The sequence below is a fragment of the Lepisosteus oculatus genome, chromosome 15 (genome assembly GCF_040954835.1).
Source record: "Lepisosteus oculatus isolate fLepOcu1 chromosome 15, fLepOcu1.hap2, whole genome shotgun sequence".
Lineage (NCBI taxonomy): Eukaryota > Metazoa > Chordata > Actinopteri > Semionotiformes > Lepisosteidae > Lepisosteus > Lepisosteus oculatus.
Window position 1 is genome coordinate 16,235,966 of NC_090710.1, and position 18,365 is coordinate 16,254,330.

The 18,365-nt window shown below is 44.2% G+C and overlaps 2 protein-coding genes across 2 annotated transcripts in view; both read left to right on the forward strand.

Annotated features, from left to right (window-relative positions):
* The window catches only part of tpt1 (tumor protein, translationally-controlled 1), a 295,888-nt gene that overhangs the window by 65,110 nt on the left and 212,413 nt on the right, over window positions 1-18,365 (forward strand). The gene's annotated exons all lie outside the window — the stretch shown is intronic.
* The window catches only part of tsc22d1 (TSC22 domain family, member 1), a 68,913-nt gene continuing 61,427 nt past the window's right edge, over window positions 10,880-18,365 (forward strand). The window contains exon 1 of the mRNA XM_069179260.1: window positions 10,880-14,388. Coding sequence (XP_069035361.1) covers window positions 11,501-14,388 — 2,888 coding nt within the window. The 5' untranslated portion in view covers window positions 10,880-11,500. The remainder of the gene's footprint in view (window positions 14,389-18,365) is intronic.

The window sequence follows — 18,365 nt, forward strand, 5'->3', positions numbered from 1 at the left end:
TACTTCCAAATACACTCAGTGTGATGAACCTTCTAGGTTGTGACCTAGAAGCCTTCACTTTCTGGCCCCAGAGCAGATAGGGACCATCTTACTAGGGAGAAGGAAGTGATGAGAAATTAATTCTCCTCAGGATGTTAGGTAATTTCTTTTATTTTGAGTCGCAAACCTCATTGGCCCAAGCTTAGCTTGGCATCCACGGTGTTAAGCAAACAGCAAGCATTTGACTTCTACCCTGGATAGGATGCCAGACATTGCAGATCCTACACGCAGCAGACACTACTCCCATTAACACCGAGTGGACTCGAGCAACTGGTGTAAAGTACCTCACACAAGGTATAACAGCTCAAGGTCTGTAGTGGATGAGTCCTGCTCTAGCAAACTAGAGCAAAATGACGGGAGCCTCGGTGTTCGGGTGGACGTAAGTTACAAGAAGTGAATTTTAGATGTGAGAAAAAGAGAAGCTGAAGAAAAAAAACTAAGAGCAGTTTCCTGTCTTGTTTTAGAGAGGTTATATTTAAAACATGAGGAACAGGAATAACTATATGATACTCTCCTCAAGCTGTTCTTCAATAGGAAGGGCAAACAGGATGGGGTTCAGCTGAGACGAGAGGGCAGTGTTTGACTTGGATGAGGCAGACCGTACTGAGGGCATGGTTATGACAGTCAGCCTCATCGCTACATTAACTACAAAGTCTTTGGAGCTGTGAAAAAGGAAGCTCTTTGGGATTTAAGGAACAGTAAAGGAGATAATTGTAATACTGTACAGATAAACATATATCCAGGAAAGCAAGAATGGTGGAAGATGTATTAGTAAGCTTTTTAACTTAGTCTTTGTTTACAGCTGGCACCCTGACGTAGTTCCTCTCTTTAAATTCTTCAACAGGGGCTTCTATCGGAGACAACGTTGAATTCTCTAACTGCATGACTCCCATGCAGTGTCTCAAAATTCAGTTAAAAAAGAGCGATTTTTTTAAAGTGTGAATGGTACTGAAGAAACGATTAATGAATAGTTTTCATTACCCAATGTAAACTGTATAATTATTATACATCTTCCCCTTAAATATGAGACAGAAGGATGAGAAAATAAATGAGGCATATACTGTACATAATACAGAGAAAATGGCAAATAAATGTATCAATGTTTTGCTTTACTTCATTTTTACTAGGAGCTGTCGAAGAAGATGAAGTCTCAGATCTTTCCAATAATTGTAAAACTTTTTCATAACAGGATAATGTTTGCACACTTTGGATCATTTTATTTTGTGTACAACCATGATGAAATGTTGATATAACGCTAGTGGAATTTTCCTATGTCAAGGTAAACTGCTTATATTTTTAAGGTCTAAGGTGAAAGGTAGAACAACGTTTTTTAAATGGACAGTGATGTAATCCCTTTCCTTTCCCCAGGACACAAAGAACGTGAAGTTCTACGTATTTCTTTACAGTTCGCATGCTGAAAAGTTTACCCTGTCACAACCTTTTAAAATCCAAAGCAAGTCCTCACCTCAGGCTTAGGTGGGAATATTGAAACCCCATGAGGCATAACGTGTATGAAATCTGGTTTCCATAACTACAGTGCTTTGGATCCCTTTAAGTATAAACATGTTCAGCTTGTCATTTTTTCTGGAGGGTGAGGGGTAGTGGTTAAAGGACATTGGCTTTATTGCCTCACTGACAAATTACTGGAGAATTACTGTTAAGTTGCTGCTTATCCAAAGTGAATTGTTTTTTTCCAGATAAAGGGATTCAAAAGAAAAAAAGTTTCTGGAAGTCTTTTGTATTTTTTAACCTTACCTGGTAAATCCATGATACACCCATTATCAGTCACAGTTACTCATCATGCTGACTTTAACGTGTTTGGAAGCAGTATAAGGTCTTTAATATTAAATCTGCTGAACTGTGGGTTCCTAGGAAGCCAATGACTTATAACAACCAACAAACTGTTGAATTGAAGTCCTGGGGTCTCCAAAGTTTGACTGACAAATATGGTGTTGAGAAAGTCAATGTTGTGAATATGGTATAGAGGAGAGATGTTTAAAAGTGTGATACTTTTTAGTTCTCTGATATTATTTATCTGTCATTATCCTTTAAATTGTGTTGTGCAATGATCCACTGCTGTTTCTGCTTGGATGACAACACAATCTGCTATTACAATATTCCAGGAAAAATGCTTCTGAACAAATTTAATCAAAATTAGTCAAGAATTCAATGAAATGAGCTGTTACAGAATGTGACACTGGCTGGAGTGTGCACGCCTTCACCACACAGCTTGAGGATTCTGTTCATTTGCCTCAGAACCAAATTTAATTAAAATGAAGCAAACAAAAACGTTAATGAGAGCAATAAATGGCACATTGGGACTTCCTGTTATGAAGGTTAAGTTTCTATTGTTTTTCTGAATCTATTTGTGTAGATCCAGACACATGAGATACAGTCCAGACAAAGCCTTTTATATTCAGAGTGACATCGAATTGTCATCATGGATAAATGAGCAAGTAGAGCACACTACAAAACACATACTGGAAGCCTAAAACTGTGATGTTGTAATAACAGCAAGATTCTTCACTCTTCTAGAAAATGATATCTTAAGAAGGGCAAAATAGTAGTCTTTCAAAATGGAAATAAAGCCTTAGACAAAACTTCTTCCCTCAAGGTCCTGGTGTTCTCAAGAACAGATATACAGTAGATTTCAAGCTAATTGGTATTACTGAGCATTCCACCTCAATCTGTCTAAATCCTATTTTGATTCCTGGCATGTTTATGTATACCTCAGAGGTTTATAAGAGCTTTGGCAACAATATTTTTATTTGATTAACATTACCCATCTCAGTGTTTTTTTTTATTTTGTTTAGCTTATCAAATTTTAGCCTGATTAGCACAATCCTGTACAGACCTTAGGCTTGTCTCCACATTAACATATTCTCAGCAAAAGGCTTTTGCAGTGGCTCTGCAGACATTTCAATTTTATCCATTTACAGATGGGTGGATGGACACAACTCGTATTTAATTAGTTCTTAGATTTCCATTAATATGATTTATTGACTTTGGCTCTTCCTAAGTTAAAGCTTTAAATTGCATAATATAAGCGGAATTGAGAGAATAAAATAATCATATCCTGGGGGATACACCATAATGGATTGTATATAGTGCTCTGGTACTAAATTCCAGGCAGACGTTACAAGGATTCTTCAATTTAAAGAAAAATACATTATACAGCTCTAGCAAAATGAGCCTTACAGATGACACAATCCTGAATGGAAGTGTTCTATATTACTCTCTTCCTATTTTCTCCCACAATGTAATGCTTCCAAAAAAGTTGTTTTGGGTTCTTATGAAACTGCCCTATGTCAACAGCCCTAGTTAACCAGTCTTGGGTAATGATGAGCTTCTGTGACGACAATTTTTTTTTTCCATTTTGTATACAACTGTCTCATGCAATCACAAAACTCGATAATAAACAAGATGTCAAAAAGATTCCTGATTCTTTTCTATTTTTTCATATCCCCAGACTGTTAGCTGAGCACAAAAGCCATTAACAGCTAAACCAGAAGTGAAGAAAACACTAGGCTCATAACTGGTTTGTTTCAAATTGATTATGCTTATTTCAATCACTTCATTAAATTTTGAAACCATGCCTTACGTAGATTCGCCAAGACGTTTCCAGATCAATGTTTTTAAACGCAGATCTTATAAACACCGTGACTGATCCTCAGGACGGGGAAAAAATGAACACTGAGCAAGCCGTGGACAACTGGAAGTATCTGTAACAAAAATGAAACAATCATAACATTTTTTTCTGTTCATTAAACGTCCGTTTGAAAGTGTTTACAAAATGAAAGCAGGCTTTAGTGTATAAATTTAACATTATTGTTCCTGAACACAATAGCGCTCTGTGCTTGTTGTTGTCGAGTGCCAGTGTGATTTAAAGCTGCTGACAGCACCAGACGCTTACATTGCAATCAGCTCTCGCTGGCTCTCACACAGCGTCATTTGTATGGATGGGTACAGTCTGTCTGCCTAGCCTGGCCAAAGACTCCCAGGGACAAAGGGCACATGTTAATTACCGTGTGGCAGCATGCTTTCATTTAATATTGATTAGCATGGCACACCTGCTTATTCAAGACTTCTGGAGCCCTTAACATTTAATTAAGCAAATATAAGAGTAGCCCTTAATTACCTACACAGGAATAACTATAAATGTCACTGAACATGTAGTAATTTGCAAATAGACCACCCATGGACTTGCCATTTTTAACTGTAATAAAATCAATCTAACTGTACCCATAGTCAATCCAGAGAAGTTGAGCAGTTAAAAGGACGGATTATACAAATCATGCAAAATGATTTATCTAAAATTCCACTTAGGCTATTGATGGATGTAAATTACATGAGAGATTTATCTTTACAATCAAACAAAAATTTAAATACACATTCACAGAATACAAACATGAGCCTATAGAAGTAAATTTAACAATTTGACAAATGTATTTGGAAACCCTTACTTTAGTGTTTCTGGTGCTGAATTTTGCATCCTTTATGATTTGCAGTCCTGTTCTGGATTTTGAAACCAAATCCTGGCACGTTTCTCAAGAAACATGTTCAATCTTCTGTTCCAGTTTGAAGTTCAGCAATTGATGTTGACTTAATTTGTGGAACAGCTGCCGTCAAATCAAACCACACCAATTCTATAGGATTCAGGTCTGGGCTTCTGAGACGCACAATCCATAGTTTAAATGTGCCTTCTTTCTGGAATTCATAGAATGGTTAGGTTTATCATGATGCCAGAATACACTGAATGTCTGTTCAGTTAGCATTTATTTCAGTTTCCATTTCATGATCCACTTCAAGACCCACATCATGATCCCCTGAAGTGCAACACCAACCTGGGTGACATGCAGCCACCAGATGAGGTCAGGCAGTGAGAAATTGCTCCAGTAGTTGAGTTACGGGAGATCTTTTTTAAAAGAATCACTTTATTGGCCATATACAATTTATTGTATTAATTTGATTTTCACATATCCAAACTTGCTCTCCATGAGACACATAATCAGGGAGGGAAGCTTGGGGTCAGAGCATAGGGTCAACCATTTATACGGCACCCCCGGAGCAGTTGGAGTTAAGGGCCTTGCTCAGGGGCCCAATGGAGTGGGATTTTTCTGCTGGACACGGGATACGAACCAGCAACCTTCCAGCCACAAGCGCAGATCCTTAGCCACAGAGCCACCGCACCACCCTAAGACCAGTGTGTGGAAGCCCAGAGGGGAGTCTAACCATGACCTTGGATCTGACACACCTACCTATACTGACCAACAGTACCTTCAGATCTTGACCTATTAGTTAGGACCCTGGTATAATATCTCTTTAGAAGGATGGTACCTAATGCAGCACAGTGTACCCTGTCACCACACAGAGGAAGTGGTGTGGCAATTTTCCTTCAATTAGTCTCCCATCCTAGTTCTAACCAAATCCACAGGAACAAGTAAAGGTTTATTCCACGCTGGAAAGAGAAGAAAGGAAACGCAACGTTTCGGCTGTTGAGCCTTCCACAGCTGAAACATTGTGTTTCCTTTCTTCTCTTTTCAGCATGGAATAAACTTTTACTTGTTCCTTTGCAGCCTACGCATGCTGACGCAGCTACCTGCTTGAACTATTCTAAACAACTCCAGCCTTGTTTAGCTTCTAAGTGCTGAAATGAGACGGAAAAGGTGGAAATCAACCTTAATATGTGTCCATAAAATTTGGTTGGAGAACATCCAAGCAAATCAAGCTTCTTCAAGTATTCAGTGGAAAACTCTAATCACTTTGCTCACTTTTTACCTATGAACATCCTTGGTTTTGATATGGAAATGTTGAATTATTTGTGACCATTTTTTCCTCGATTATTGTCAAATCATTTGCAGTTATTGCAAATTTGGCAGGATGATCCAACAGTTCTTTTTTATTTTCTTAAACATCTTGCCCACTGGGACTAATTGTGGTATCTGTGGTGACTGTTCGTCTGTTTATCATTTATAATTTACATAGAGATTTTTGATAAATAAGTCATTTTGCTGTTTTTCTGTCATTTTTCACTGTTTAGCTTATTTATTTACTGTTATGCATTTGTGACATTTTTGCTATATATAGTAGGTACACTGGTATATAGACTGTATAAACAAATGTGCCCAATGGGACAATAAACCTTGAATTAAATAGCATTTTTCAACACTACACTACATGTTCTAGATTCTACAATTACAATTATAAAATAATTGTTCATGACTAGCAGTGAATAGGTTTCATGCAAAATATGTTTAGTTTCCCAAACATTCGTGTCGAAGTAGGAAATTTGTACTGGTTAGTTTCTACTTTATAAACGTTATGGAATAGTATATTCTTTTTTATAAAGCTCAATGTTTAATTTATTGATTATCTTCCAGCACAGCCATCTGAAATTATAGAAAATTATGTTGTTTTTTCTGTGTTTTAAAGCACAATAATTGCTTACACTTGCATAGTGCCTTTCTGGACACTCCACTCAAAGTGCTTTACAAGTATTGTGGACTCCTCTCCACCACCACCAGTGTATTGCACCCATCTACTGTAGATGATGCAACGGCAGCCAAAGTGCACCAATACACTCACCACACATCTACGGGGAGGAGAACATGAAGTAATGAAGACAATTTGTAGATGGGGATTATTAGGAGGCCATAATAAGACCACATAAGACCACAGGGTGAGCACCCCCTACTGGCCCCACTAACACCACTTGCAGCAGCAACCTTAGCTTTCCCAGGACGTCTTCCATCAGGTACTGACCAGGCTCATACCTGCTGAGCTTCAGTGGGTTGCCAGTTGAGAGTTGCAAGGTGATATAACTGCTGGCTAGTGTTTACTAGCTAAACTGCTATTAGCTATGTGTGCCTTTGCTTGACTGTATAATAGTGTGCAGTATACAAGCCTGTAAATCACTTTATCCAAATTCATCACACAAGGATAACTTTTGCAACAGACTTCAAAGTCAGAAGAATAAAAACATAAAAGATCTAATGTAAAAATGTTGTTGAAGAAGTTATGTTATGATAATGACCCCTAAATGTAAGAACAATTCTTGCTTACTGTATGTATGCAACTACAAAGATGAGTAGCAAGTATAACTTTACTTGATATTACTTTTACTATTATTAGTAATATTAATATTATTTATTAACAAGTATTTTTCTCAAGGTGGAAAACATCTCATTCATTTCAAAAACGCTTACTGTTATTGTGTAATTCTGCTGCCTCCTCTCATTGTGTGCTTTTTTCCTGTAAAGCATTTTGAGAAATCACTTCTAAAGGTGCTATAACAAAATCTATTATTATTACAGAGATTTTCCTGGCCAGGAGATGAGGCGTTTTCAGTTCTCAAATTCTTAAAAATAACCGGCCTCATAACCACCACTTTCTGCTCCTTGGAAGAACTCACCTCTCTTGGATCCCTTTGGAAAGCCTCCTCTTTCTCCCTAGCCAGGATGACAGCCAGCGGTTAAAGAAGCCTGTGCTCTGGGGTAACTCAGAGTAGCCTGGCCATGGGACATCAGCCACCAGCACTGGGTGACTTTGCCCTGCAGTGGGACAAACCACAGACAGCAAACACGCAGTTAAGATTGTCTACATGCCAATTAAGAGGAATGTATCTAAGATCGAATTTGGATCTTTCACAAAATTTCCAGCGATTTCAAGATTTTTCAAGAAGTAACGCAGCTCTGCTCCCCTAATCATATGTGAGACAGAGTGGTAGTGGTGCCCAGGAGTGTGGCAAGGCTGTGCGGCCAGTTTCATACAATATTAATGAGAGGCTCATTCACCCAGCAAGACTTGCAAGTCCAGGAGGTCTAACTGGCAGTCACTGTCTGTCCTTATCATATCAACCTTCTGTACTGTACTTCTGTGTCACACTCAAGTGCGGATTTGGCCACACTGTTTTCTCAAGAAGCACCAGGGAGGATGTGTTTGTTTTAGATATATCTGTTTTTTTTTTGGTCTTCAGTCTAAAAACAAAAATAAAACGGCAATCAACAGCAATAAAGGTAAGCATTAATACTCCTAACAAATACTGAGATGTAAGTAAACTTTGTGAGGGGGAAAAAATTGGAGTGACTCTGAAAGTACCACAATTAGATCATGCTATTTTTTGTGTTTTGAATGGCAACAGCTGAGTAGTACAGCGAAGCTATATCCTTTTTATCACCGTCTGAGAGCCTTGTTTACCTGTTTTGACAGCTCATTCGGTGATCATATGAAACCCACTCAGTGACCCCGGCTTCCATGTCACGTCACAATAGCAACAATAAAAGCGAAAGCTCTGGAAAGTGGGGTTCCCTAGGTGTCCACAGAACAGGTACTGCAGAAGCAGCAGGAAAAAGAGAATGCCCCACTGTATTAGTTAAGCAAACAGTGGCGCAGAATACAGACACAAGGCCGACACAATTATTCTTCTTCACTGTCGGGCCCATGGCACTGCGCACAACATTTCTCTAAAAACATATGGTCTCTACTTACTCTAGATTTTACCACAAAGCTGGAAATTTAAAATAATATGATAATATTGATAAAATTGAAAAAAAAAGCAATTTAGTAATGATGTCGGCACACACTGAGGTGAATTTCATTATTTGCTTGTTTTAAATGTGCTTTTAATAATACATTTCTCCTAGTGTCAGAGTGCAAAATAAGTTAACACCTTACTCCCATTAATATAGTGGAAACTGAGACTTGAATGTCCTAACTGAAATACAAGAACAGGTAAAGGTTCAGTCAATGCTGAAAAGTAAAGAAAAGAAACACAACATTTCAGCTGTGGAGCCTTCTTCAAGTGTGAGGGTAGCTGAGAAATAACTTGAACTTTAAACTAATTCTTAGAAAATAATACAGTCGTGTTGGATAGGACACAATGGTGCAGATCGAATTTGTTCTAAATATATATTCTGTTGTTTTAAGAGGACCAAAGTACCAGGCAGCATTGATCTTCGGAGGTATCCAGGTCATCTGTGGAGTTTTAGCTTCTACTCACATCACAAACTCTCCAACACTGCTTGAGAAAGAACTAAAGCATTCTGGTTGACAGGTCTGAGAAGCTAAGCAAGGCTGGAACAGATCAGTACTGGGATGGGAAACCTCCAGGGAAAATCGAGTCATTTCAGAGTTTAAGAAATGATCAATCCACCAGTGACCAGAGACACTCTGCTGCAGGGGGCCCCGTACTTGAGACCACACATTAACCTGAAGCCCCGATTGCTTGGTAATTAAAGATCTCATGGGCACTGTGGGCTATTGTGGGGGGGATAATTCTGGTGCCCTGGCAGATCTACCTAAAGACCCTCATTAATTCAGTTAGAGAAGCAATTTCTCACATCTCAACCTAACCTATGGTAATGGGGCTACTAGGTGGGTGCATTACTTCAGTGGTGGATGAAGTAGGTCCCCTCCTACAGTATGTACAAAATGCTTTGGGATCTTTCTGGAAGAAAACACTATAGAAATCCATCAGTCCTTGTACTGTTAATTTCAAATAGAAAAAAAATGGTATTTTCTAGTGGGACTGACATACATAATAGGTTATAGCTTTAATAGACTAGGAAATTTTAAAAAAATCTGTCCTGGTTAAGTTTTGTCAAGTAATTATTTTTTCTGGGGGGGAACAGTGCTGCAAGGCTTCAGGAAATTGTGCATTTAAAATTGAATCAACAACAGGGACCCTAGCAGGAGAAACACTTCTACTCTGACAATTGAAGGAAGGAAGAGAGAATATTGGTAACAATGTTGAAATCAAATTATTCTATCACACAAGATGAAGAGTCTCATGTATCTACTATTGATTCATCTGCTTTGCTAAGAATGAAAACATCATTTTACATATTTTAATGTGATATTTATAAATACTGCTCTTACACATTAGGAAATTGAATTAATCTTTGTAGAAAAAAAAAACTTTTTTCTCTCGTTTTATTAGCCAGGAATGGGCTGGGTGAATGACCCGAACTAAAAATCTCTAGAGATACATTATTCAGTTTTTAAGAATGATGTGTATTGTAACCCTGCTTGTATAACAATAGAAACAGACTTTGTATTTGACCTGTGCTCATTGTTTACCGTCTTCTGAGTGCTTGTGACAGTAGTATCCCTCGCCTTGCAAGACTGCTATTAACTGTAAACAATGAGTACTGACATTTGTTCTAAATGCCAGAAATCTGCGTCGTCATTTTCGAAAGTTCTCCTCATTCAGGAAAAAAAAATCCCCATCTTTTTCCTCAGTTTAGCCGGATACAGCATATTTTAAATAAAACATTCAATGAATGAAATGTATCTTTAATCCGAACCACGCATCTTTAAGACTTGCCCACAGGTGTACATTACAGTACAGAACCCAGTAAGACAGCACTGGTGTCTGCATACAGGGAGGGGGGGGGGGCTCAAATGTGAAATTAAGATGATGCGAGTGAGGACAACGCCCATGCAGTCGTAAAGAGATATGGTTAATTTCGCCGTTTGATTGTCCTACTGTGCCCTTTTGATTTCCAGTGAATAAACGTCCGACACAGTCCCATCACCTTGTCCCTCACCCCTTCTCGTCCTAACACACCCACCTTTTATTTCTCAACACACGGTATAAAGCCTTCAGAATCTGTGTCGAACAATGCTGTGTACATTCGGCACCTTTCGTTGGAGCCTCGTTTTTGTTCGACAGTTGCCGTCACTGGCTCTCGGTACTTTCCGGGTCAACTGCCCGAAGCTCTTTTTTTTGTTCGCTCTACCGCTCCCCCCCTCCCCTCCGCCTCTCCCAGACTGGCTTTATGTCTGGCTGCTGTGCGGCTGCACTGCGCACGCGTCTTCGCCATGTTAGCAAGCCCTCCTCCCCCTTAGTCTCGTCATAGTCGAGAGAGAAACAGTGCAAGAGGGCTGCTGGTGAAGAGAATCGGTGAGTGAGGGGTGATACAGCAATCATTGGATAAAAACAGAAAGATGAAAGCATGGATTAAACAACTGCCGTGACAGACAAAAAGGGAAACCTCTGTCCAGCACATTTTTGCACCGGCTGCGGACTGTTTCGTTTCATTTTTTTTAAAAAAAAGGGCAGTGATGGAGGTGATTTCATGGTGCACTATTGGTAGATATACATTATTTTCTCATTGCCATACGGATTGAAATTAAGAATATAAATACGCACATATCTGAAAGGGCTGAGAGATGTTGAACTGCGCCTAACAACGTTCACAGCCTACCGCGTCTGGATAATATAACGTTGAGGGCGCACCGCCGACTTTGTTTAGCAGTATATCTCGCAGGGGAAATATTTAAATAAGGAAAAAAAAGTTGAATGGCGGCGGCTTGAATTTACATTAGAAACGGTTTGGGCATTTCTTCGGTTTCATTATTTTGCGTAGTAAAACCTACCGCCTGTTCAGTACGTATACACACACGTACTTGCTACCTGTATTTACAACACTGAAAGGAACTACCCCTGGAATTTTACAAAATGCATCATCCGGAATCTGCAGGAGATTCTGCTAGCACTAGGAAGATGGCGCACCCGGCAATATTTCCAAGAAGGGGCAGTAGCACCGGCAGCGGCAATATCTCGGCTTTGGCAGCGGCAGCAGGTTCCAGCATTAGCAATAATGTCATTCCGCCTGATGATTACCAATCGCCCTTGTTAATACAGCCTCCACCCCCGGCTGGGTCTTCCTCCCCGGTGCCCCAGCATCCTCCCCAGAGCCTTAATCTCCTGTCCCAGTCCCAGCTGCAGGCTCAGCCTCTCCAGTCGGCCGGGGCGCAGATGAAAAAGAAAAGTGGCTTCCAGATCACCAGTGTCACGCCGGCCCAGATCTCCGTCAGCACCAACAATAGCATTGCAGAGGACACCGAGAGCTACGATGACCTGGATGAGTCGCACACGGAGGACTTGTCGTCCTCGGAGATCCTGGACGTGTCCCTCTCGCGGGCCACGGACCTGGGGGGTCCCGAGAGGAGCTCGTCGGAGGAGACGCTGAACAACTTCCACGAGGCTGAGACCCCTGGGGCCGTCTCGCCCAACCAGCCTCACCTCCCCAGCGCCCCGCCGCACCACCAGCTCCTTTCCCAGCAGCAGCAGCAGCACGGGGCCATGGTGAACGGGACGCACCACCACCATCACCCCGGCACCCATCACCACGGCCACCAGCATCACCACCCTCACGCCGCCGCCGCTGCCGCCACCCCCCCAGGAGCCCTGCCCTCTGCCCTGTCCACCCCAGGGGCAGGGGGCCCTCTTCCTGCCTCGGCGGCGGTCGGCCCCTCTGTCACGGCCGCCGCCGCCGCCACGCCTCTGCTCGGCTCGGCCCAGAAGCTGCCCGCCGGCGCTGGAGCGGCTCTTGAGAACGCCTCCGCCGTCCTGCCCCAGCCCTTGCCCGCGGGCGGCCCCGGCGGCATGCTCCCCGCTCCGGCCGCCGCCGCCGTCGGCATGGGTCCTCTGGGCAGCATCGCCAGCGGTGCCGGCGTGGGAGTCGGGAGCTCCGCCGGCGCGCCGGGCCTGGGGGGCTCCGGAGTCGCGGGCACGTGTGGCAGCGGCAGTGGCCTTCCGCCGGGGCTGATGAGCTTGAATGCCAGCGGGCAAAACGTCGGTGTGATGCAGCCACCAGGCGGCGCCAGTGTCGCGATGGGGGCCGCGCCGGCTTCAAGCGCGATGGCCGCCGCCGCCGCCGCAGGGGGCGGCCCGAGCGGCCTGGCAGCCCTGGTTCAGGCCCCGGCCCCCCAGGGCCAACCCCAGCAGACGCAGGTGGCGCCGCCCGCCGCCGCCAGCTCCCGCTTCCGCGTGGTGAAGCTGGACTCCAGCTCCGAGCCCTTCAGGAAGGGCCGGTGGACTTGCACGGAGTATTACGACAAGGAGGCCGCGGCTCCGGCGGCCCCTCCCTCCGACGGCCCCCCGGGCCACAGGCTGGTGGAGAGCCTGCGGCAGACGGCACCCGAGAGCGCGGCGGGGTCCGAGCGGGAGAGCACCAGTGGCAGCTCGGTCAGCAGCACGGTCAGCACGCTGAGCCACTACACCGAGAGCGTGGGCAGCGGGGAGGTGGGAGCCCCCTGCGTGCTGCAGGCCTTTCAGCAGCAGCCTCCCCAGCCCGCCGACTACAGCGGCCCTCCAGGGATGCAGTGTTCCCTGCCGGGCCTGCCCCAGAGCGGATCTCAGCCGCAGCTGGCTCAGGCTCACGTGCACGCCCAAGACGTGGTGCACTCGCTCCTGAAGACGAGCGGGGCCCCCTCCATCCCCGTCAGCATCGGCGCCATTCAGCAGCAGGCCCCGATCGGCCCCATGCAGGCCTCCGTGGGACATCCTGGGGCCGCCCTCCCCCAGCAGCAGTTGCCATATTCTCAGAAGACTGGCCAGCCTGCCCCTGCGGGCGTAGCTCCGCAGCAGATGGGATTCCCTGCGCCGCAGCCCTCTGCAGCTCCTACCCAGATGCCCCCGGCGCATGCCATGCCCGTGAGTCAAGGAGCCGGCCTGCCACCAGATTTCGTGCCCCACCAGCCCCTCCTTCAGACTCCTGTGCCGCCTGGGCCGCAGCAGCAGCAGCAGCAACAGCAGCAGCCTACGATGCCTCCTCTTCCTCACGTTTCGGGCGCGATGCCCCCTCCGGCGGTGACCGGGAACAGTCAGATGATGGCGGCGGGGCAGCAGCAGCCGGGGGGAGGCGGCAGTGGCGGCACCGTCCCCGCTGCGGTCGGCCAGCCCCCCTTGCAGGGAATCCTGCAGCAGTCGACGCCGTCGCCGCCCCAGATGGCCCAGACCGCCCAGGGCGGCATTCTGCCGCAGGTGTTGCCCGCCGGCGTGTCGGGGCTGGCGCAGCAGCTGGCGAAGGCCCATCCGCAGCCGCCGGGACTGCTGCAGCCCCAGACCCAGCTGTCGGTCGAGCAGCAGCAGCAGCCGCCACCTCTGGCTCCGGGGCTGGCCGGCCAGCAGCCTGCTGGGATCGCCGTGAGCCAGGTCGCCGCTAACGTGCCTCCCAGCCTCCCTCAGCCCAGCATGGCCCAGAGCGCCGCCCAGCCTGTCCAGAACGGCAGTGTGCTAGCCAGCCTGAGCCAGGCCCCCGTAATGCCCACCGGCGTTGGCCTTCCCATAGGGCAGGGAGCCCTGCCGCCTGCTACTTCCCAGTACCCAAACCTGCCACCTCTGACCGCTGCGCAGCTGGAAGATGCCCGTCGCTTTCTCCTCCAGGAGCAGTCCCTGCTCTCTCTACCCAAGCTGGCAGCTGGGGAGTGTGCCTCTGAGGCCGGCACCTCCCTGGCGCACGATCCAAGCGGGGGTATCAATGCCTTAGCGGCCTCGGCCACCCTATTACCCCTGAAGACCCTGCCCCTCGCCACGCACGTAGTGGATGGCGAAGACGACAGGTAAGATTCCTCAGTGAGACCCCCCCGTTTGGGTACAGTGGGGTGTTCGGCTGCATATAGTAACAGCCGGTTTTGCTTTACAGCAGGTGAGGATGGGGGTGCGTGCAAACAGCATCAGTCCTTGAGAGTCAGATTCCAGCTGGAAGCTCTGTGGTGCAGTTCTGCTGCTGCCTCTTCAGAAATGCGCATCCGTGCTCGAGCTGAAATTTTAACTGGTTATGCGCCTGTACCTAGTTTTGTCCTTAAGAACCCGTCTTTTTTTTTTTCCCCTCAGCCGATCAAGATTACAATGCTCTAATTCACTGTTTAGAAATCTGTCAGGGTTCTGATTTTCAGTGCTTTGATTCTAAATTCGGAATAACTTGCTCAGGCCTGTCTGAAAATTTGAGGTTGTGTATAGTTTATGTTATTGCTTCGTATGCGGTTGCATGGTTGAGATTTTAGTTGGTGTAGCCCTTCGAAAACCTAGTGAACAGCTGAATGCCTAAACTAAACAGTAAATTTTGAACACTTCTTACTCCTTTGAAATTATTTTTTTCCTATATATCTCTCACTATCCTAAGTGAAGCAGAAGCAATGGGATTCACATGTAGCTTAACTGCTATATGTATAAGGCGAAGCTATATTGCACACAAATTGAGTTTAGGAATGCAGGATAGTTTTGTAGATAAATTAGTAAAGTTTTGCTTTGAGTAAAATAAGGCTAGAAAAGGACCTTACCAAACAATTTTTTCATCTACTGCTAATCACCCATGCTTCACTAAATCTGTGTATGGATATCTTTTAATTGCATCCTTCGCCAGTACCTTAAAAGCTGCTTTTTGCATTTGAAAAATCCGTTTTGAGTCTGATAGTGCCTTGACTGGTATGGGGTGCCTGCCAGTCTGTATCGCTTTGAGCACCACGGAGGCTCAGGTTTAAGTGACAGCAGAACCCCTAAATGGTTAACAGCCATCAAGTCACAATAACATAAGGACGTAATAAAAATTGTGTAGAGAGGAGGCCATTTGGCCTGCCTGGCATGTTTTGTATTGGTCGCTGATTCATGCCAGGATCTCCTCCTGCTGTTTCTCGATGAGGTGGCTGGGTAGCTTGTTCCAGACTCCCACAGCCCTTAGAGTAAAAAAAAAAACAACCACCTCCTGTTTACAGTTCTGCATGTACACCCCCTTAGTTTCCATATTTTCCTCTGCTTCTTGTTTCACTGCTGATTATGGAGCAGTCCACTGGGCTGAGTATGCCTGTACTGTATCAGTGTTGGATTTGATGGCCTGGCAGTCTCCAGTAAATAATTTAAGGCAGCACAGACAGGAGCCTACGTGGTTTCTGTGAGACCCGCACATAGGAACTGCATCCTGAAGGTCGCTTTCATCATTTGCCCCCCTGACAGCTGCTGAAGAAACGCAGGCCTGAGCAGGAAGTGACGGTTGTGCGTTTGAATCTTGTGCCTTTATGTGTGGTGCCGTGTGCCGCGGTGGTGCGTGAATGCACACTTGTCAGAATGCCAGGCCTCAGTGTTGTATGTTGTGTGTACTCACTCTGTAGCGGAGTTACTGTGTTTAAGCAATCATTTTTCTCATCCTGTCGACACAGAAGTGTAAGCTTTTCTATGAAGGCATTAGGGGAAAGCTAATGGTGCCCAATACGTTTTGCTTCTTTTCCTGGGTAGGTCATATCAACTTTATTGCTGTAACAGGGTAAAATTACTGTACCAGGAAGATGTTCCCGATTCGATTATCCCTGGACTTCTTGCAGTTGGTGATTCAGAATTGCGTTTCAACTACATGGCTATCTAGTAGCGGAGTCCTCCAGTACTGGCATCCAGTGACGGTGTGACCCTTATTTGGTCTTCGACTTTCCGTTCTATGAAGCTCCTCTTACGAAGCTCCTTTGTAGGACTGTAGTTCAGGCTCTGGATCTTTTCCAGTTCATTCTGGCAAAGTCTTTTAGATTTCTCTCTACCATGCCGAAGAGCATTTCTTCGGCAACGAGACAGCAGTATTTTACCCTGATGTCTACTCGGAGTGTTGGGTAAAATATTGCACTGCTTTTGACTGTTTTATCTGTTTTGGATTTGGTTTCTGAATAAGATTAGTTAGGAAACCCTGTTCTTTATATCAGTTTTTTGATACAAGAGCTTATTCAAGGCTTAAACAGAATGTGTATTGGAACCAGCTGTGATTTTGTTTTACGGGGGGTAGGAAAGTCCTTGACACAAACATGACAGGGTCCTTTTTTAATAATACAGTCAAGTGAGCTCAACCAACATGAATCTGTACGTCTCGCGGTGTGCTGGAATAAACGTTTTCAACAAGGCTACTGTGATGGGGAAAGGGAATAGAATTTGCTCACATAATCTCCTTCTAATGCTTGCCGCAAGAGTGCTGGAGAAAGAATTTTAATCACTTTGTTACCGTTGCAGGGCCTACATATTTAATAATGCTTTATTTTGCCCTTTCTCCAGATTAGCACTTAACCTGTACAGGTATTTGAAATGTTTTTTATTTTCAGGGTACTGTACCTAAAAGCGTACTCCGAGCTTTAGATGGGCTTTCTTCCTTTGAGGTGCAACCATGGATAGTGATTGTCGTCTCCCGCCTGAGACCTTGTGAGAGGTGCACTTCAGGTTGCAGATGCTTTCTGTTGTTGCAGAATACATCATAGTTGAATATGAGTTTAGTTCCAGATGGTGCATTCAGAGTTTATCAGTCTACATGTGTTGCAAATTAAAGAATATATTTGCACAAATATATATATATCTATTGCTTAATATGAATACAGGGTATGTATATATATTTATGTTTTTACTCCTTGATAGTTGTCTACAGCAGTGGTTTTTAATCCTGTTCCAGGTGGATCACTGTCTTCTAGTTTTTGCTGACTGATTTTTTGTGTGTGCATGGAGCATATTTTTAGGTTTCCTGTAAGTTCTTTCTTAAAAACATTGAGTGGGAGTTGAAGCTGGATCAATACCAGCGAGATGGTTCTATGAACCACAACCACTCGGACCTGAAGAGAAAGATGAAAAAACACTCATTGGAGGCATATTCGACGCAGTCATTCTTAACTGTATCTGCTCTGGCTGAATACATCTCCTGTTTAGTGCTTTAGTGTTAAATCTGGAATTAAGGGTAAGCAAGTTGCAGAGAGACTGCTTGATGCTCTGTAAGCTGATGCTGTTGGAAATGTCTGCTGTAGTGTAAATTCAGCATATCGTTTGAATGTCAGAGTGGAGAGCACATTCATCAAAAGTCTTTACACAGCACTTCTCCAGAACCAGGGTTTGGGCCCAGAGCTGAACAGGTTATGACAGTGTCTTCCATGGAAGAGACTATTGTGTACATTTTCTTTACTCTTTCTGAATGTAGTGGCAGAGGTTTGAAATCTTACAGCTCTATCACTGTGTCTGACTTAACTTCCCTTTTCCAAAATTTTGTACCGGGCTTGAAGAAAAACATTTACTTTGCAGCAATTTCAAATACTATAAATAGCTAAAGGAAAACATCAGATTGGTCACAACTCAATTCATATACTTTTTGCCAAGAGAATGTGTAACCTCTGGGAGTGATGTAGATAATTTGCTTATAAATTGTATGTCTCTCTTTGTAACATAAAGCTTGTCGTTCGTGAAAAAGTCTATACCTTAAATAGTTATAGTCATAATTTTCCCCTTTAACTTGCAGGAAAGCAGTGAGTCGTTCCAGTGGAATTTCCCTATTGATGAACTGAGATTCTCAAAGTTAAAGGCTCTAAAAGACAATAAATGCTTGTTTGGAAATATTTTAAAGTCCCCAAAATGCTGTACAAAAGACTCCATTGTTATGGAACACCTGGTTCTGTTCGGTTTATTTTATTTTTCCTGTTCTTCTGCAAGTATTAGAGCTTCGACATTGTTAAATACCGCAGACTTATTCTCAGGTACTAAGATGTACCATAATAATGGGTTGGTTGTCAGGCATTGCTTAATATCTCCTTGT